This window comes from Puccinia triticina, chromosome 11A, assembly GCF_026914185.1.
Source record: "Puccinia triticina chromosome 11A, complete sequence".
NCBI lineage: Eukaryota > Fungi > Basidiomycota > Pucciniomycetes > Pucciniales > Pucciniaceae > Puccinia > Puccinia triticina.
Window position 1 is genome coordinate 2,533,300 of NC_070568.1, and position 20,917 is coordinate 2,554,216.

Consider the following 20,917-nt stretch of genomic DNA (forward strand, 5'->3'; position numbering starts at 1 on the left):
TCCACCCCAGCTACGTCCGCTGACGTAACTCGCTTCAGCTGCCACGGCTTCCCCCAATCGCCGCGTCGTTCTAGATAGTCCGCGCTGGAATGCCTGGACTCAGCAAGTCTGCTCCGCTCCGCACGCCGCAGCTCCGCCGCCTCTGACCGCACGCTCCGCGCCCAGCCTATGCGCTCCGCCTCCGCCGCTTGAAGATCCTGCGCCGCCCAAACCGCCTGCGGAGCCCTCATGCCCCGCAGCCGCGCGCCCGAACCTTACCAGACACTTTGGCGCCCCGCACCAAACGGCCACCACAACAAGGCGCAAGGGATAGGAAAGTGTTCCACAAGGAAGACCTTAGACGAGTAAGGGTCGCCCTTGTAGGGAAATTTGATTTCGAATGCGGGTTTGTATGAATTCAAACCGGAAAAAGAAACATCACAAGGTAAGTACTGACAATCCCAAGGAAAAGACAATGAAACACCAAAAAATTTCGCGCTGAATAATCCATTGAGTTGGAAGGAGGCTGTGCCTGGGTTGAGGGCAAAACATCTTGATGATTGTGAGTTGTAACCAAAGAGGGAGTGGCGTGGAAGGGGTGTGCCCGGTTCAAGGGGAAAACGTCTCAGTAATTGTCATCCTTGCCCAAGGAGGGGGCGCGTGTCGGGAAGTTTCCGGTTTGGTAATTATGAACAAACAGGGAATGGCGTGCAAGGGATGTGCCCGGGTCAAGGGCAAAACGTCTCAAATCATTGTAATCCGTGCCCAACGAGGGGGCCGTGTGACTTGGGAATGTTCCAGTTCTGTAGGGAGTTGAGTATGAGTGTGTAAAGTTGTTCGGAGGGTACGCTGAGGATGAAAAAAACAAATTACAAAAGAATATATAAGGCTGTTTGCCATGCAGTTCACATGTTTCCCTTGTGGCTCCGGATCTTGGCTTTATTATGCTGCCGGAGCCGCCTGTTACAATGGGGGCTTCTGACTGGTTAGCGGGACTCGCTCCAGTCTTACGGATAATTCCAAAATAACAGGTGGCTTGAAAACCTTTATTACACCAAACTGTTAGAAAGGGAAAAGAACCGGGTGAACCCATGATAAAAATTTCCGTAAATCACTGTTTTATTGAAACTTAGATAAACCACAAGTTTACAAGATATAAACCACAGGTTTATAAGATGTAAACCACAGGTTTACAAGGTTTAAACCACAGGTTTACAAGATGTAAACCACAGCTTTATAAGATGTAAACCACAGGTTTGCAAGATGTAAACCACAGGTTTACAAGATGTAAACCACAGGTTTACAAGATGTAAACCACAGGTTTACAAGATGTAAACCACAGGTTTACAAGATGTAAACCACAGGTTTACAAGATGTAAACCACAGGTTTACAAGATGTAAACCACAGGTTTATAAAGATGTAAACCACAGGTTTACAAGATGAAAACCACAGGTTTATAAAGATGTAAACCACAGGTTTACAAGATGTAAACCACAGGTTTATACAATGTAAACCTGTGGTTTACAAGATGTAAACCACAGGTTTAAAAGATATAAACCACAGGTTTAAAAGATGCAAACCACAGTTTGCAAGGTGTCAATCATAGTTTAAAAGGTGTAAACCACAGTTTACAAGGTGTAAACCACAGTTTACAAGGTGTAAACCACAGTTTACAAGGTGTAAACCACAGTTTACAAGGTGTAAACCACAGTTTACAAGGTGTTAACCACTGATTACAAAATATAAATGTATTAGAACGGCTTGCCTCATCTTGTCTTGGGGAAGGGGTCCTGCATACTATAGGAACAAGGGTCAGAGTTGTTAGGCATGACTCACATTGTCGTAAAAGTCTATTAGCTTGTCTTGCATCCGCATCACCCAAACATCCAACTAATCATGGTTGAGAGGGGATTAGATCAACCACATTAACAAAAGAGGGCAGTGCAGAAAGGAAAATAACTTACAATAGAAAACTGTCCAAAAATGAGAAAAAGAGATTCAGGAATGTAGCTAGATTTTCTAGGATTTGAAGAGTTTGATATCCCGACGCGAATAGCGAAAGCCAAGGCAAGGAAAAAAGAAGCGGCAAAGAGGGTGTACATGGAAATAGTTCAGAGCAAAGGATTCCTTCCAAGGAAGACGCAACTGGCTGCCAATCCGGCAAAGACCAGACAGAAGAGCATCAAACTAAGATGGTCGGGATAAAATCACCCAATCAATGCAGGGGACAAAGGAATCAGCTAGCCGGGGGGAAACCCTCTCGGCGAGCTGGATACCCGTAACCAGCTCAACGCAAGGAAATTATCCCGGCGAGCTGGATACAGGTATCTGGCTCGCCGCGAGGAAATCATCTCGCTGTAACCAGCTCACTCCAGCTAGCCGGGAGAGTTTCCTCTTGGAAAACTGGCAGCTATCTGGGAGGAAGCCCTCTCGGCGAGCTGGCAGCTATCCGGGAGGAAGCCCTCTCGGCGAGCTGGCAGCTATCCGGGAGGAAGCCCTCTCGGCGAGCTGGCAGCTATCCGGGAGGAAGCCCTCTCGGAGCTGGCAGCTATCCGGGAGGAAGCCCTCTTGGCGAGCTGGCAGCTATCCGGGAGGAAGCCCTCTTGGCGAGCTGACAGCTATCCGGGAGGAAGCCCTTTCGGCGAGCTGGATACCCGTAACAAGCTCGCCGAGAGGGCTTCCACCAGCTGCCAGCTTGGCGGCTTGGGCAACGCGGGGTTGATTAACTCGTCGGACATCTCTGGTCCGACGAGTTGAACCTGTCGAGTTGAGATGTCCGACGAGTCAAACTTGTCGGACTCACACCCGTCGGACAAGCTAGTCCGACCGGTGAACCTGTCAGACAGGTCTGTCCGACTGGGGAACTCGTCGGACATACAGGTCCGACCAGTGGGAGCTGGTCGGACAGACATGTCCAAAATCTCCTCGGACGATGTGGTCCGACCAGCCAGTCCGAGGGAAGCTCGGGCTGCGCTGTGCGACTGCAGAGCGGTCAAACAAGCCCGATGGGTGGTCGGGCCAAGCTGCTTGAGGACCCGTCGAGCAGAAATGTCCGACTTCGGCTCGAACGGGTCGATCTGACGGGTGGGCTCGACCACCCGTCGGACGGCCATGTCCGACAACTGGTCGGACATGCCCGTCCGAGCTCTTGCCGGACAAGCATGTCCGAGGGGATAATTCATGCAGTGTGGCTCCAACAAAACTGTCCGACTCCCTGAAGAAAAACTAGCAAAAAACATCAGGCAAGTCCAACACTTCCTGGAGATTGGCGCAAGTTTCTCATACAACAAGGTAGAAGTCATTGCAGGACGCCTCAACCACGTGTCGTACATTCTACCACAACTCAGGTGCTTCCTGTGTGGAATCTATCAATGGCTAATGGAGTGGGTCCATAAGAGGCGGCCAATTTTGAAAGGCTCCAAGGAGGACCTCCATGAGTGGCTGACAACTCTCAAGAAATTCGCTCCCACCAGACTGATCCTGCGCCAAGAACCCACCAAAACAGGATGGATAGACAACACCTTGACTAGCTACGGAATTGGGGTAATAGTAGGGAAACGCTGGGCACAATTCCGGTTGAGATCAATGGACGCTCTTGACCAGGGGATTGAAGGGGACAAAGAAGAGGAACAAATTGCCCGACTAGAGACAGTCGCGGTTAGATTAGGCCTCCTGATGCTCCTGAAACTTGGCGCAAGAGGAGGGAAAACCTGTTGACATTCGTGTGACATCCCTCTAGGACTCTAGCGGTCTCACTTCTCCTGATGACCTCATCAAGACGCTCGCACTTCAATGACATCATGTTCAACGCTCAGATCCCTCAAATCTCTCCCAGCAAGATTCTCCGCTGGAACCTCTCCATCCATATATAAACTCTTCCTTCCATTGTCTTCGTTTCCTTCCCTCGGGGAACCTGCAGTATCACATTCTGCCTATCATTATAAAAGCTTATCTTTTCTTATCTAAGCTGTTCCTCCACTCTCAAGATCATCATTGGTCAACACCATCATCATCAACCTACTTTCTACGTTATCATATCATACTATCTCCTGTGCGCTCAAGTCCTCTTTGCTCAATTCCTTTGTCAAGACCCTCAGACTTGCATCTGGATCATTGATTACTCTCAGTCCTCGGCTTTCCCTTCTTTCCAACAAATCCGCCGATCTTCTTTGCCAATCTCCATTTGCACTCATACGACTTGTAGGTTCTTAACGGCTCATTGGACTCATCCCAGTCAACATCATTGACTCTTTCTTTTTTTTCCCAGTTGTTTGTCCTCCTGTGTCCTGTGTCCTTGTTCTTATTGTGTCTCTTTAAATTGTCCCCTTTGCCTTTAGGTACATTTTCTATTTTTATATTTTTATTTCATCACATGTATTCCCTTGTCAGAATTGCTTACCTAAAATACATGCTTTAGTTTGTTGATTAACAAAACCTTCATTGTGTGGACAGAAAACACCACGACGGAGGGCGCAATCCTCAAACGGAAATCAAAGGACCACCTCATCAACAACGAGTGGAAGAAGATCCAGAAGATCTTGATTGAACATCAGATCAACCTGGTAGCAAAGCGGGTGGTCTCCGCCAAAAATTGGGCGGACACGTTATCTAAAGGATCGACTCTTGGATGGGATAAACGAAATTGAGACCTTGGAATTGCTTGGAAATCATTATCTCTAGAAGAAAAGGAGGTTTTTGACTCACGAGTATTTAGATTCTTTTCCAAACTACCCATTCCCTATGAAGGAGAAGACAAAGATGATGAAGAAGAAGACAACACTATCAAGGAACTTATCTCCCCTGAAGAAGAAGCAATTTATCAGCCCCTGTACGAGAAACTTGTCAACCACAAAAAGGTCCAGTTGTTGCTCGAAACAAAACACACCCCTGATGCCCAATCAACAGTTGAGAAACAAGCTATGAATCATATTACTCGAATCAATTCCGAGGTAAGCAATCCAATTCCGCATCTTTTTTTACCAACCATTCACAAGTTGAACTTATTTTTCCAATGTTCAGCTTTATACGATATCAAATCTTTATAATTTAACTTACTACTTAATGGCAGCTACCCAATTTCCTGGTAGGCGTAGTTTCTGTAAAGAACTTTCCAATGATCCTGTATGGCTTGGTTTTGCAGAAGATAAGTGGACCTCAAAAGACATATTTGAATCCTATAGTCAAGGTCGATCCATTCAAGAGATTCTCGAAGGACTTCAACCTCCAAAAAAAAGGCCAAGACTATTGCAGGCCAAACGATCCGATGCAATACGAACTAAGTTAAGGGAAAAATTGAATATGTTGCTCCGTGTGTAATAGAACACTATTCCTGCCTGATTATTCCTTTATTTATTTTCGGAGGCTAATTGACATTTGAATTCACATAACAGGATCAGTTGTCAATCTTCCCAACGCAACATTTCCGAAGAAACCAGATCCGGAGGCCATCCTTCTTGCCAGGTTCCCGCATTTAAGAATAGTTCAATCTGAAGAATCTACCCTTACTAGTGATAATTTGAAAATTGGCTTAGATTCAATGATCACCGATGTTAGAGAATTGTGGTTAAGTGACATTGATAGTGGTGCCTTCCAAATTGTTCATGCAGTCACTATTCCAAACACCTGATGAATATCCCATTTTTCAAACACTTCTCAAATTGTTGAACATTGTTTTGTTGTAGTAGAACTTAAACAATTTACCCTGAAAAGTTTGACTTCTATTACCTGCCCCTAGTGGTCTCATGAAAACAAGATCCCATCTCTTTGGTGAAAAGTTTGACCAAACTGGTTTTTGGTCCAGTGGTTTTTCAACTCTCCAAGTTCAATCATCAGTTGATCCAAATATATCAAGGGTGCAACCACTGTGCTGCACAAAGTGCAGCACAGTGGTTTTGGCATCTGCTTTGCTGCACAGAAAGTAGCTGCCCCACTAGCTGGACTGCTTTAGAATTAGGGACCTCTACTTTCAGCAGTGAACTACCACTGTTTGGCCTGCTGGCATAGCATTCCCCTGCTGTGCTGGCAACAGTGGGTCAGGCGCAGCACAAATGCGTCATTTTTTAGTGTAGCATTAGCGCAATCCTGTGCATCTGTGCTAATGCTACGCAAATTTGCACCCTGTCTGCGTAGCTTTAGCCCAGATGCGCGTAAATTAGCTAACACTAAGCTGTGCTAATTTTTAGTGTAGCATTCACAAAATTGCACGCATTAATACTACGCAAATGCGCACAGGGTGCAAATTTGCGTAGCGTTAGCACAGATGAGCGCAAATTTGCTAACACTAAGCATGCAGGAGATGAGCGCAAATTTGCTCACACTAAGCATGCAGGGCAAAAATGTGAGTGCGCTACAGCACTTTTTGTGTCAAAAAAAGGCCTTTTCTTCACTAAAAGCACCTTAGAGCAACATGGCGCAGCGTAGCAGCTGTAGCAGGCGCTAAAGGCCTTTTCTTCACTAAAAGCACCTTAGAGCATCATAGCGTAGCTTAGTGGCTGTAGCATAGCCCTTTTATTGGCTGTAGCATAGCCCTTATTCTAAACAAAAATTGGTGCTAAATTCAGCCCAGTGCAGTGGCGCTACCAGCTTTCTAACACTATTCAAAAAAGGTTGGCGCATTTTGCTGCTTGTCTGCGCAGTTTTCTGACTGAGTTTTTCAATCAATTTGCCTAATATGAACCCAAAAAAGCCTGAAAAAGTCAAACAACTGCTTGGATAAGACTGCATTCATGTGAAAAAGTGAACAACTACCAATTTTATTTGAAACATGGAACATAGGAAACATGGCACAAGGTTAAGATTTGATTAACTAATTGGGCAACTTATTCTTCTGCTTCATTTCTTTGTGTTCCTGACGAACTAGATACTTTTGATCTGACCAGATCTTTTCAACTTTTGTGCCATCATAGACTGGATAAATGGGGAGCCAGTAAGATGATGCACTAAGTTTCTGTAGTTGAAAAACACTGGCAATCAGTTCAGATCAACCATCCACATGATTTATCATCATCGTACATGATTTCCAGTTCAATAGGCTTCATGCCTAGCTATTGCAGCAAAGGACGAAGCTCGACTCCAGAAAGCCACTGAAAATTGTCTTGGTTTTTCCTTGTGATCTTCAAACCCAAACTTTCCAACGCCATGCCAGAGTATCTTCATAGGACCATGAAACGAGTAGCCAGAGCCCCCAAAATAGGCTACACCCAACAAGGGAAGGATAAATTCCCCACCTTTGTGATTTCCAAAGAAGAAAACCGAATCAAATAAAAACGAGTTGTTGAAATCGCAGTGGGTTTGGACCTGCAAATTGACGCTTATTGTTCAGGCTGAAACATTTTGACACCATGAGCTTTTCAATTGTTTTTTTGGTTGGTTTCGCAATGGAGGAAACACTCACAGGCAACAATTGGATTTAACTCTCTAGACAAATCGGCCTTGAGATGCTCACTTCCCCACTTTTGAAGATACCTGACTCCTTTTTCAGCAACTTCACTGGCCTGCGATAAGAACCCCTTGTTGATCCAAAGGGACAAGATTGCGTAGTAAGCCATATTGTTTTTCAGAAATATACCAGAGTCCAATACTTCGTGGCGGGGGTCTTTTTGGAGCGGATTTGGAAGAGCAGGGGGGGTTTTCTCTTCTTTCCAAATCGGATCGATGCCTTGCAGTTGAGATACTACTATTTTTTTATTGTAATGTTTGATTTTCAGATCCAAAACACCTTTGTAGTTTTTCTGAAAAGTGAAATCAAGTGATCAACAAATATTCTTCTATCTGTTGTGAAAATTCAACTCACAGCACCTTCCCCGTACCCGTAAGTTTGAAACAATACTGAAGCAGCTTTGGCGTCTTCTTCAAGCCCCTTTGCAATCCGTTTGGTTCCTTTGTTGCTCTCGTTCAGTGGGTAAGGTGTTGTGGGCCATGATTTCTGAACGTATGGTTGTTCGGTTCTCTTGTGGCAGTTGGTATTGAGCTTATTAGTTTGCACAAAATGTTCAAGACCTTCCTTTGCAAGTTTCTGTACACCAGATATCAAAATTATGCATTTAAAAGGCTTTGCAGTACTATATATTTGCTTGACTAACCTCTTCTGATGGATGAACACTTAGCAAATTCTCCTCCAGTTGTGGGACCCCAACTCCGCAACACCTTCCGCTTTCATCCAACAGAATCACCATTTTCTGGGTATCAAGAAGTCGACATTGACCCTCAAGAGAAATGGCATGCTTCAAAACATCAGCGTGAGTTGGAAATCTGAGGCAGAAAGGTTTGGGGATTGGATCGTCTGAAGGTGGATGGGTTTTATATTTAAGAATCGTTTTTTCAACCTGTAAAACCGCATCCTGGTATTGCTTATGCAGCATAAATTGGGGTGGTGAAGTTTCAAAGGCCTCTTTGATCATGGTAATGATCTCTTGGATGTGAATCCCTGGAAACTCCTGCATTAAAAAAACTGCAAGCAGGTCATATGTCTGCAAGACTCGGCGGAGCGTCAGAAAGCAGGGAGCAGGCCCCTTTGCAGCGATGGAGCTGCAAAGGGGCATAAGAGAACTTTCTTGAATCTACTGACCTCGTGGACCAGTCGGCCGGGTGCTTGTGGCTTGGAGGCAGTCTACAAGACTCGGTGGGGCGTCGTAGAACAGTCTGAACAGTCTGAACGTGTCGGCGGGGTGCTCGGGCTTGGAGGGAGGCTATAAGACTTGGCCGGTCGTCAGAAAGCAGGGAACAGGCCCCTTTGCAGCAATGGAGCTTCAAGGGGCATAAGAGAACTTTACTCAATCTACTGACCTTTTCCACCAGTCGGCGGGTTGCTTGTGGCTTGGAGTCAGTCCACAAGACTCGGCGGGGCGTCGGAGAACAGTCCGAATCTGTCGGCGGGCTGCTCGGGCTTGGAGGGAGGCTATAACACTTGGCTGGTCGTCAGAAAGCAGGGAACAGGCCCCTTTGCATCGATGGAGCTGCAAAGGGGCATAAGAGAACTTGACTCGATCTACTGACCTCGTCGACCAGTCGGCGGGGTGCTTGTGGCTTGGAGTCAGTCTATAAGACTCGGCGGGGCGTCGGAGAACAGTCTGAACCTGTCGGCGGGCTGCTCGGGCTTGGAGGGAGGCTATAAGACTTGGCCGGTTGTCAGAAAGCAGGAAACAGGCCCCTTTGCATCGATGGAGCTGCAAAGGGGCATAAGAGAACTTGACTTGATCTACTGACCTCGTCGACCAGGCGGCAGAGTGGTTGAGGCCTACAAGACTCGGCGGGGCGTCGGAGAACAGTCTGAACCTGTCGGCTGGCTGCTCGGGCTTGGAGGGAGGCTATAAGACTTGGCCGGTTGTCAGAAAGCAGGGAACAGGCCCCTTTGCAGCGATGGAGCCATGGAGCTGCAAAGGGGCATCCGAGGATCTTAATCAAACTACTTACTTTGATATGTTTGATTTGTGGGCCCAAGCGAAGCGATTTCTGGTTGTCTGTGTCAGGTTTGGAAACAGTTCTTTGAGAAAAACAGTGCTGCTCTCGACACAGAAAGCAGCAATCAACCTTAATTCTCACTGTCTCCGCACTGCTTTGTGTGCTTTAATTCTTTGTCATCTCTCTATACTCTAGCTTGTGTTCTGCCCCATTAGTACTTTCTTCACCCATCTTATCCACCACTGCTTCCTTAGCAGCACACTCACTCTTTGTCCAATAATCCTTACTTGAATCTACCCTTGCTCTTAGGTAAGAGGAACAACTTGTCCCTGATTCTCATTTCTCCATTTATGGTCCTTAGTCTAATCAGAAATAAAACTCTTAGTTCTTCTGAATCTCACAGTCTGGACTGGTTGGCAGGGTATGAAAGGCTTGGCTGCTAGTCAGAGAGCAGGGAACAGGTCCTTTTCAGTGACTTATCTTGCTGTGGAAGCTTGTGGAGGTGTGGGAACTTGGGCTTCAAAGCAACAATGGGCCTTTAATTTACAGTTATTGGTAAAGTAAAGATTTAGTAGATGTTTTTGGCTCAATACTATAACAGATAGCACTCCAATAAATACATAATTTTTCTTTACTATAATACATATTTGATTTTTTTAATTTTTTTTATAGAGGTACGGTATCAGTTAAAGTAATTTGTCTTGTTTTGTTGATGGGAGCTTGCAAAAGGCTCTTTATAACCACAAAAATGCATTTGTACCTAGTTTTGCCTGTTTTTATTTCAATAAGCAGGGGTAAAAGTACATTTAAACTGGCTTTTACCCCTGGTTATTGAAATAACTAGGGTTTAAACATGTTTAATAGGGTTCTCTACTATATCAGCCCATTGGAAAAAAATCCTTTACTACAACCAGTAAAGTACCAGAGATGATAAAAACATCTATACTCTACTGGAAGGGCCTGGTTATAGTAAAGTATAGTAAAGGCCCACTGTTGTTCAAAGTGGTCTCAGTTTCAGGATGCACATTGGTGATTGGTTTCAAACGTACATACACCAAGCATACAACTTGGGCACATAAATTCTAACCTTCCAAGTTGCAGCCCGCAGGGGACCTTGCCTATGCATTCTTTTCTTGTTTAATTTTCCCACTGGTGTTGCTCAGATTTGATGAACAAACCAACTTAACCAACAACTACATGTATTTGTATTCAACTAAGATAGTAATCAGATTCTGACTGAGGATTGAACTGTATACTATCTTAGTTGGAGGAACATTCCAATGCAGAAGTAAAATACAAGTGGTCCATGTGTTTTGGCTGCATCCATTAGGTGCTGATCCACCTGTGACACTCAAATTCTTCGGTCCCAAACCGAGAAAAAAAAGTACTCGTCTCCGGTTTGGGACCGTATTCATTGCTGAGCTGGGGAGGCTGGCTCACCAGCACATACCTCATGGCTCATGCAGCTCACCCAATGCAGGCACTGAGTCAGCTCCTCCAGCTCCACCCACCACACACCTTTTCAGCTCTCCCAGCTCTGGCCCAAGGCAAGATTGCCAGCTCTCCCAGCTCCACCCACCACACACCATCCCAGCTCTTCCAGCTCTGGCCCAAGGCAAGACTGCCAGCCCTGCCAGCTCTGTGACCAACAACACACCATCACAGCTCTTCCAGCTCTGGCCCAAGGCAAGACTGCCAGCCCTGCCAGCTCTGTGACCCACAACACACCATCCCAGCTCTTCCAGTTCTGGCCCAAGGCATGACTACCAGCTCTCCCAGCTCTGGCCCCAACCACCATCCCAGCTCTTCCAGCTCTGGCCCAAGGCAAGACTGCCAGCCCTGCCAGCTCCGTGACCCACCACACACCTTCCCAGCTCTTCCAGCTCTTGCCCAAGGCAAGATTGCCAGCTCTCCCAGCTCCACCCACCACACACCTTCCCAGCTCTTCCAGCTCTGGCCCAAGGCAAGATTGCCAGCTCTCCCAGCTCCACCCACCACACACCATCCCAGCTCTTCCAGCTCTGGCCCAAGGCAAGACTGCCAGCCCTGCCAGCTCCGTGACCCACAACACACCATCCCAGCTCTTCCAGCTCTGGCCCAAGGCAAGACTGCCAGCCCTGCCAGCTCTGTGACCCAAAACACACCATCCCAGCTCTTCCAGCTCTGGCCCAAGGCATGACTACCAGCTCTCCCAGCTCTGGCCCCAACCACCATCCCAGCTCTTCCAGCTCTGGCCCAAGGCAAGACTGCCAGCCCTGCCAGCTCCGTGACCCACCACACACTTTCCCAGCTCTTCCAGCTCTGGCCCAAGGCAAGATTTCCAGCTCTCCCAGCTCCACCCACCACACACCATCCCAGCTCTTCCAGCTCTGCCCCAACGCAAAACTGCCAGTCCTCCCAGCTCCACCCACCACACAATCCAGGCTCTTCCAGCTCTGGACAGAGGCCTGACTTCCAGTCCTCCCAGCTCCACCCACCACACACCATCCCAGCTCTGGCCCAAAGCAAGATTGCCAGCTCTCCCAGCTCCACCCACCACACACCATCCCAGCTCTGGCCCAAGGCAAGATTGCCAGCTCTCCCAGCTCAGGCTTCCAAGACTGCCAGCCCTCCCAGACCCACCCACCACACACCATCCCAGCTCTTCCAGCTCTGGCCCAAGGCAACATTGCCAGCTCTTCCAGCTCCAGCCGTCACACACCATCCCAGCTCTTCCAGCTCTGGCCCAAGGCAAGACTGCCAGCCCTGCCAGCTCCACCCACCACACACCTTCCCAGCTCTTCCAGCTCTGGCCCAAGGCAAGATTTCCAGCTCTCCCAGCTCCAGATGCCAAGACTGCCAGCCCTCCCAGCTCCACCCACCACACACCATCCCAGCTCATCCAGCTCTGGCCCCAGGCAAGACTACCAGCCCTCCCAGCTCCACCCATCACACAACATCCCAGCTCTTCCAGCTCTGGCCCAAGGAAAGACTGCCAGCCCTGCCAGCTCCACCCACCACCCACCTTCCCTGTGAGCCTGAGTCTCTAAAGTGACACAAAGAAAAGGTGGGCACTGTTTGTATTTCTTGGGATAAAGAACTACAAATAAAAAGAGGAAAGAAGAGAGAGAAGAAAATAGAGAAAGAGAGAGATATGATCTGGAGGTGGTCTATCTACTCTTTATAAGAGGATCCTCAAAGTCAACTTGAACAACCTGGAAAAGTAGTAAGCAAAGCTGTGCCAGACCAAGAAGGGCTACAGCCTCTGTGCGCACCAGTGAGACTGTGGGGGGACACTGAACAGTAAACTACTCAGCTCTGATTTTTAGACAAAGTCTAGGTTTAACAGAGGAACATTTGATCTTGAGAGAGTTGGGTAAAATGTGAAGAAAGAGAAACAGTCAAGAGACAACAGAGTTTTACTCTGAGATAATCAAGGTTCAAAGAAAGGTATACTCACTGTCAATATCCTAGGTGCCTGTGACAGTACGTGTATCCTTTTGGGGTGATCCTGGGTTATCTGGGGGTGTGGTTCTGGTGTGCTGAAGTCTGTAGATCCTTCTCAGGCAAGGGGGATCCTGACTTCGAAAATTTTCACAGTTTGCTTACATAATTACATATGTACAAGTGGTTGGCGCGCCTGGTAGCGCTGCCACGTCACAACTGTGCATGCACACCATAACTCAAGAACTCAGGGAAGGAGTAGAGTTACAAGGAATTGGTGAGTTGTAACTAGGGTTAAAATTGCATGAGGAAACAGAATAAATATGCAGTCAAAATAAGTGTAACTCTTGAGATTAAAAATATATGAAGTAATTTATATGTAAGAGTGTAGAAAAGGCAGACTTTATGGCAGCTACACTGACTCTAAGGCTGACATTCCCAGCTCTTCCAGCTCTGGCCCAAGGCAAGATTGCCATCTCCCCAAGCTGGGGCCGCCACACACCATCCCAGCTCTTCCAGCTCTGGCCCAAGGCAAGACTACCTGCTCTCCCAGCTCTGGCAGCCACACGCCATCCCAACTCTTCCAGCTCACAACCAGCTCATCCAGCTCCTCCTGCCACATAAATACCCAGCTCTTAGGTCCCCCCCCTTCCACACCAATATCTCAATATGCACTTCTGCCACCTATCCAGCTAATAGAGCTCCTTCTGACACACATATACAAAGCCCATACCCCATGCGCCTAGCTCTTGTAGCTCCTCTGGCCACATAAATATCCAACTCTTCCAGCCCTTTTTCCACATATATAACCAGCTCTTACACCCATAAAGGGTAGTGGCATTACAGATAACAGTAATGTAATGTTAATTTAAGTGTTTTACACTGTAATAGTTACAGTTAATATTAACAGTGGTGTGCCACATTATTGCACCCCTGCTTTCATCATTTTTTTCTACTCTTTATGTTATTGGGGAAAGCCTTGCACCAGATAAAAAGCTGATTTTAGCGCCAAAGAAGCCTGTGCAGGCTTCTTACCACTTTATCCAAGCAATAAAGTAGCATAACAGCTTCAAAAAAAACCTGGTATGCTAACCATATGCCTATCAATTGTCAGTTAGTAGTAACATAACATCATTTGGAGTGTATGTTATGTATTTTTGAACTAAATGCATGAAATTCATGCATATGAGTGTGATCCCTATACATTTTGGATTTAGTGGAGATCTGTTTGGAAAACTCAATCTGATGCAGATGTTGGGTTAAACTTGCCTTAATTGGCAGTAACGCTCTGTTTGGACCCCATTTTAAACTTGCTAAATGGCAATGCTGAAACAAAGTGGTCTTTTAGCACAGCGCAGCTGGAACTGCTGCGCAGTCAGCTTAAAAAGCAGTAGCACAGCCCCATTCCTGCTGTGCTACCAGGCCCTGCTTTTTACCCACAGAGCAGTAGCTCAGTGGGCAGCGCAGCTCCTTTCAGCACTGGGCAGCAGCCACCAAACAGCTGCACTGTGCTTTTTTGGCTGGCAGCTGGGCTATACTGCCAGCTCAAAAAGCTGTAGCGCAGCAATGGTTTGGCTGAGCTACCAGATCCCTGCTTCTTGCCAGACCCAAAAAGCTGTTGCGCAGCGGCGGCTACTGTAAGTGCCGGAAAACAGCTGAGCTTCACGCTGCGCTGCGCTTTTTGAAGCGCAGGGCTTTCACCCTTGTAAAGGGGTTAATTTCTCACACTGAAGCCCTGGGGGGGTCCGGAACATGAACCCAAGATGGGGGGCAAACTTTGAGTCACACTGAAAGTCGGTGCTCAAACCACAAAGAAAAACCAAGCAACTCAACCCAAAAACCACCTAGGCTCACCCAAATTCACCTGAACCAAACAGCAAATCACCTCACCAATCAACTCAAAACCTCTCACCAAATCCAATTCATCTCACCCTTATTTCAAATACAACCATGCCTCAAACCCGATCAAGTTGCCAAACTCAATCCCCAAATGGTGAATCGAGAGGTGGAAATGGAAGTGACATCAGACAGGGCGTAGATCGCAGTTGCGGAAGTGGTGGCAGTCGCGGTCCTGGCGGTGGTTGTGGTGGTTGTGGCGGCAGTTGTGGCGGTACTGGCGGCAGTCGCGGTGGTGGTGGCGGCGGTCGTGGTGGTCGTGGCGGCGTTTTTGGAAGTCGCGGTGGTTGTGGCGGTGGGGGAGCTGGTGGCAGTGGTCATGCTGGAGTGGGTGGTGGTCCGGTCAGAAGCAATTCATCAGATGAAGAGGAGGGGGAAGATTACAATCGGACCGATTTAACACTAGAAAACTTTGAGAGCCAACTACCTTCGTGGACTGAGAACCAACTCTGGCAGGTGATGGCAAATCAAACTAGACCCTCCAACAAAATATCGACTCAAATTCAAGAAGTACTCCTATTCCACAAAAAGAACTACATCAAGACCAAATTGATGCTTGCTTTGATTGGGAACATTACAGAGAAGATGGTCAATTCTTTCTTGTAAGTTTGCTTGCATTAACCTCCAACTTTCCAAAGATACTGATCAAACATCTACTCAGAGGAGAAGATCAGCCCCCGAGAAAAAAAAGCAATTGGAATTGATATGTTGCTTTCAGCAGAGAAAGTTTGATCACACCAGGTGGGGGCATGTAATTACAATTTGGTTTTATGTAACAGCTTGTTGATAAATCTTGATTTTAGTTCCTCCAAGGGGGACCTTGTTGGGATGGGATGAAAGGAATGTCCATCTTGGCCATGCGTGGGCTGCTCTCTCAATTGATGAGAAAAAAGTATTTGATGCAAGAATATTTCATTACTTTTCAAAACTTCCGACTTCTCTGGAGGAGAATGAAGACGAAAATGATGATGATGAACAGGACAACCCCGAAGATGGAGAGGATGTTCAACCCAAGAAGGGTCTTAACCCGGATGAAGAAGCCCTCTATGGACCCCTTTATCTAAAATTAGTGAATCACGAGAAGATCGAGTTCTTAATTGGCGAATCTCAGTCTCCTAGACCCAAATCTGGAATTTCGAAAAGAGCTTTAAACCACATCCTCCAAATCAACTCTGAGGTGAGTATTTTTCATTTACTTTACCATATTGCTTCAAGAACTAATATTGGTTTTTATTATAGCTTTTCACGGTGTCAAATCTCTACAACTTGACATTCTACTTGCTGTCAGCCACTCGTTCCCCTGGACCTGGAAGCTTTTGTGAAGAGCTAACCAATGATTCAGCCTGGTTAAAAGTTGCAAACAAAAAGTGGTTGGCAAAGGAAAACTTCGAAGCCTATAGTCAAGGAAGAGACATTCAAGCTTTCCTTGAAAACGACAGCAGCTCTTCCCACCCCCGCCCACCTGCAAAGACCCCTGCAGCTAAAAGACCCAAACATTCCGACAAAGTTAGAACCCAGCTGCGCGGAGAACTTAATAAATTACTTGGTGAGCCATCCAAACCGATCCCAAACTGGATCGATATCATATGCTAATGCTTCATTTTTCTCCTAGCTGATGCCCTTGGGTGTGATAAGGCGACTTTCCCCAAGATGAAAGATCCTATAGCTCTTGTGGCAAAGGATTACCCCACTGTGAGGATTGTACGCTCTGAAAATTCGACCCTTGGGGTGGAAGCTTTAGCAATTGGTTTAGAAGCTATGATTAGTAAATATAGAGAAATGTGGCTAAAAGATATTCAAACTGGTGCCTTTACCATTGTTGCAAACAGCACCGAAGAATTGTAGTTGTGTTTGTTTTTTTCTGACTTGCAGTTTCCCATTACACCAAAATGCCAGTATTATTTTTAATAATACGCACAAGTCTTTAGCTAAATTTTGAACATGCTTTGGTTGATTGGTAGTTTAATTGAATATTAAGAGGAAAATGTGCAGCACAACCAACAAAAACAATAAATTCCGTAAAGAAAAATCAATGATGAACTATTTGGCAATTTTAACCTTCTTTGCACCATGTTTTGAATTGGCAGTCACTTGAGCTTTGAGGAGACCTGTAACTTTTGCAGAATCATATTCTGGATAAACCGGAAGCCAAAATCTACAGTCGCTAAATTTCTATACATTTAAAGGATAAAAATATTCAGTTTTATGTGAGAACAGGGTGGGCCTATCAATTTTCTGCGTACCTCATTCCCTTTTTGGTAGGCTGAAAATCGAGCAATTGATGAAAAGGAGGAAGCTCTGCTCCACATGGCCACTGAATATCGCCTGGGATGGTTGGTAGCTTCGGAAAAGTAGAATTGGGCCACCCCATGGAAGAGAATACGAAAGGGTCCATGGAACAAATAACCGTGCAAACCTGGATAAGCTAGGCCTAGTGAAGGGAGAAGAAACTGTCCCCCAAGATGATTTCCAAAGAAAAAGACGCTGTCCATCAACAAGGCGTTTTTTTTGTCTCGGTGGGTGTTGGGGAGCGTATTGACTGATACTGTGCGTGCTTTGGTGATTAAATGTCAGAAATGATGTATTATAAAATCCTACAATTGGAGAAAAGCATACCTGCAATTATCACATTGTCCTCCAGCCCATTGACTTCTTTCACCGAACTAGAAGCACTTTTTTCTAAGTAATCAACGGCTTGCTCAGCAATTAATGAAGCTTCAGGAAGGAATGCCTTGTTTATCCAGTAAGACAATCTATGATAAAATACCATATCGTGTCGAAGTTCAACAAGCCCGCGTGCCCGTGGACCGGTTTCAGTACAAAGAGGTTCCGGAAGATTGGGTTCAGGTTTGGATTTCCAATGGTCCCCGTGGCCCTGTAGCTCTTCTTTCTTGATATCATGGGTGGAACATTTGATGGTTTTGTCCGCAGCACCTGCAGAGAGAGGCTAAATTGGAAGCTCTTAGTCCAGTCTCATTTTGGAGAGTTAAGATCATGAACTTACACTTCCCAAGCCATATCCATAAGCTTGATAGGAGACTGTTGATTTTTTGGCCCCCTTGCCTGCACGTACCTCCCCCTTGGTATCCAAAGAAAGAGGCAAAGTAGAAACTGGGAACTGATTAGACATATGACTGGACCGTATTACACTGTCTTCATTGCTTTGAAGCACGTTGTCTACCACAAATCGATCCAATCGCTCCCTGGCCCTAACCTGAGAAACCAACATGGTCAGCCCACGTATAATTCGAACATGTAAGTTGGGCAGCATGGATTATACTAACATCACGAGGGACATGCAAGCTCTTTGTTGATTGCGGCTTTGGAGGGAGGCCTACCCCAATACATATTCCCCCCTCATCAATAAGAATGACCATTACGTCACCAGGTAGGACCTCACACTTATCCTCAGAGGAAATCGAGTGCTTGATTACATCAATGTAGGTGGGATATCGGAGACAGAACGGCTTTTTTACGGTTGGATTGGCTTGTTGATTTTTGTGGTAAACTTGCATCCGATGTTCAACCAATTTTGCAGCACCGACCAACTGACTTTGTAAGGTCGTTTTGGGTGGAAAATCTTCATCATATGTCTTTCGGATCATCCTGACAATCTTCTGGATAGAATCGGACCTCCCGAACTCTTGCATCAAGAAAACAGCATGTAAGTTGAAATCAACTACTTTCCTGGTGGCTCGCATATGTTGAGAGTGGAGAAATCCAATTGCTTGGGAATTCAACGAGTCCGTATTCAGGTAATCCGATCCCCGCTTCAGATCTTCAATTTTGAAGACCTCGCCTTCATCCATACTAAGCCAAACAAATCATTATCAGCCCTTCATATCTGCTGGGATTGCGTTGGCAGGAGTCAAACATGGCAGAGTCTTCGCGACAATGCCTCAGTAGCCCCACAATGTGATGGCAGGCAAGCTTCGCGTTCAAACCCACCATCACACAGCACCAATGCAATCCGGCATGAAAAAAAAAGTGAGGTTTGGGGCGAGGATGTGGGGTTGACTTACTTTTGAGCCATTTGAGTTTTTGGTGGATAGTAATATTTTGTACAGTCTGGCAAAAGGGACAAAAATCACAAGGTCAATTCTACCCTGTGTTTTTGGAAAGGGTGAAAGGGGGGGTTAGTTAGCGTGGAAAAAAAGGAGTTGTTAGCTTGTGTGCAGGGTGGGAATGGTTCGGGGTGGCCATGGGAGCAGTGTGTGCAGGAAGATAGGCGTCAGGAGAAGATGCCGGGGCAGCAAGGCGCGAGCTCTGTGAGCGGAGAGGATCGCAGCAATGGCTATTGAGGTTGGAGGCGCGGAGATTGGCAGACCGGTTAGACTACATGGTTCGCTGGCGGGCCATTGCAGCAATTGGCGGGTGCTTTCTTTGTGCTGGGGGGATGGAGACATGTTGAGCAACTCGGGTTTGGAGGTCCTGATGGACACAAACGGCCGGGTCTTCACTGGGGATGTTACAGACAGAGGACGAGTCAGCTCTGGTGTTGAGATTGGTGGAGGGGGAAAGCAAAGAAGGGGAGTACTCGCGAAGGGGAAGCGAATGAGTGGAGTCCTCGCAGGAGTTAGAGTCCTGCTGATGATGCAGTGCTAGTGTGCGAGCATGCTGAGAAGCTATCTGCTGGGAGATATGCTCGAGGGTCGGGCAATCAGGAAGACCAATCAAGAATGATCAACAGCCCGCTGACAGTTGGAATTGGAGAAACTGATGTACAAGCACCAGTAGCATCCCGGCAGCCTGAAGTTCGTCAGAGCGCCCCAAGTTTGTCGGAGCGAAGGAGGCCCTTAAACAACTGTTGAATGCTGACCAGCGCCAATTTGAACGATCACAATGTGTATGAGCAGGACAGACGATGGCGGTTGATTTGGGGGTTGGCGGCCAAGGGGCGACCTTCCGAATCATATGTTGTTGGGGCTTTGATCGCTTCATGTCAAGATTGTTGTCTCCGATTAAAAGAAAGCTGGCCCCAAGTCTCAAGCCGCAAGGGTAGAAGTGTCGTCTCCGTGGTCCTTCTCGATGACCCACCTCCATCGGACGGGGCACCCATCGCCAGCCAACAGTCCTGCTGTCGTTGAAAACGAGGCTATGGTCCTTATCAGTCGCTCGGCGTTTGTCATCGCGGCCTTCATGGGGAGATTGAGCCGGGCACCCATCGCCAGCCAACAGTCCTGCTGTCGTTGAAAACGAAGCTACCGTCCTTATCAGTCGCTCGGCGTTTGTCATCGCGGCCTTCATGGGGAGATTGAGCCGGGCACCCATCGCCTGCCAACAGTCCTGCCTTCCTTGAAAACAAGGCTACGGTCCTTATCAGTCGCTCGGCGTTTGTCATCGCGGCCTTCATGGGGAGATTGAGCCCGTCCATCTTCTGTCGGAACTGATTGGTCGTCTGCTGGAGCTGTAGTATCTAGATGAAAATCTTGTGATAAAATGGAACTTACTGGGTTTGGCGAAGCTGATTTTCTGGAAGTGGAGTCGGAATTGGCCAGTTGGGCACTGGGCGAGTGACTTAACAAGTCTCCCCTGGGCGCAAGCACCTGCCCCGGCCCCCTTTTGCTTAGCCCCCAGGAGGAACTTTGTTGAGATCCACCAGCAAGTCTGGCTGAAAGGGAAAATGGTCCTTGTTTTTGAGAAAGGTCTAACAAGTCATGTAAATCCCAACATGAAATTATTGAATCCTTCATTCCTACTCGAAATCAAATTTGGCAATCATAAAGGTATAATCACTTCAAACAGCCATTTTTTGGGAAGCATTTCCCCTGAAGGGTGTTAACAAAAAACGGCCTGCTGGTTGTTATCATGCTTGTTGATTGAAGATGACTGTGGTGGGAGAGGGACAATCACCCCTTAGCAAGTCAATAACTCCCAGCAGCCTTACTGGTTATCTCTTGGAATAGCCCCCAGATTTTATATTGGGGGGCTGAAACTCATGATTTTAGTTGGCCTTTGCTATTTGCTATCTGTGAAACACAATTCACTTTTATGTTGTACCATAGATGCAAATTACTATTGTGCTTAATTGCACCTCCCTAAGATATTGTCTCCACTTATTCCCAACTTAAATTACTATGTTTTGGAAACATATTCCTTTACCTGTTAGGTCTTGACTGGTGCTGCTTTGACAACAGTGCATTTGGGAAAGTGGGAATTTGGTTGGATGGCAAAATCATTGGGCAGCTTTGATATTATGTCATTACTGTTATTTTTAAG

General features: G+C 46.7%; 5 protein-coding genes across 5 annotated transcripts in view; all 5 read right to left on the reverse strand.

The window, feature by feature from the left end:
* PtA15_11A247 (uncharacterized protein) overlaps window positions 1-8,379 on the reverse strand; it is a gene marked incomplete at both ends in the record, with an annotated part of 50,066 nt that extends 41,687 nt beyond the window's left edge. The window contains 3 exons of the mRNA XM_053161135.1: window positions 7,374-7,710; window positions 7,773-7,994; window positions 8,062-8,379. Of these exons, the coding sequence (XP_053025112.1) occupies window positions 7,374-7,710; window positions 7,773-7,994; window positions 8,062-8,379 (877 nt within the window). The remainder of the gene's footprint in view (window positions 1-7,373; window positions 7,711-7,772; window positions 7,995-8,061) is intronic.
* A 61-nt stretch (window positions 8,380-8,440) lies between these two features.
* Window positions 8,441-9,610, reverse strand: PtA15_11A248 (uncharacterized protein; the record flags this gene model as incomplete). Its single annotated transcript, XM_053161136.1, has 6 exons — window positions 8,441-8,448; window positions 8,547-8,667; window positions 8,765-8,876; window positions 8,975-9,285; window positions 9,392-9,461; window positions 9,570-9,610. The coding sequence occupies 6 exons, from the start codon at window positions 9,608-9,610 to the stop codon at window positions 8,441-8,443; spliced, it is 663 nt and encodes a 220-aa protein (XP_053025113.1).
* A 5,157-nt stretch (window positions 9,611-14,767) lies between these two features.
* Window positions 14,768-15,019, reverse strand: PtA15_11A249 (uncharacterized protein; the record flags this gene model as incomplete). The annotated part of the gene is made up of 1 exon (XM_053161137.1): window positions 14,768-15,019. The coding sequence occupies one exon, from the start codon at window positions 15,017-15,019 to the stop codon at window positions 14,768-14,770; it is 252 nt and encodes an 83-aa protein (XP_053025114.1).
* Window positions 15,020-16,785: 1,766 nt separating this feature from the next.
* PtA15_11A250 (uncharacterized protein) lies at window positions 16,786-18,731 on the reverse strand (the record flags this gene model as incomplete). Its single annotated transcript, XM_053161139.1, has 8 exons — window positions 16,786-16,870; window positions 16,942-17,023; window positions 17,115-17,252; window positions 17,315-17,361; window positions 17,466-17,632; window positions 17,703-17,912; window positions 17,983-18,508; window positions 18,721-18,731. 8 exons carry the CDS (start codon window positions 18,729-18,731, stop codon window positions 16,786-16,788), a joined length of 1,266 nt encoding a protein of 421 aa, XP_053025115.1.
* A 302-nt stretch (window positions 18,732-19,033) lies between these two features.
* On the reverse strand, window positions 19,034-19,969 carry PtA15_11A251 (uncharacterized protein; the record flags this gene model as incomplete). The annotated part of the gene is made up of 2 exons (XM_053161140.1): window positions 19,034-19,327; window positions 19,424-19,969. 2 exons carry the CDS (start codon window positions 19,967-19,969, stop codon window positions 19,034-19,036), a joined length of 840 nt encoding a protein of 279 aa, XP_053025116.1.
* Window positions 19,970-20,917: the final 948 nt, after the last annotated feature.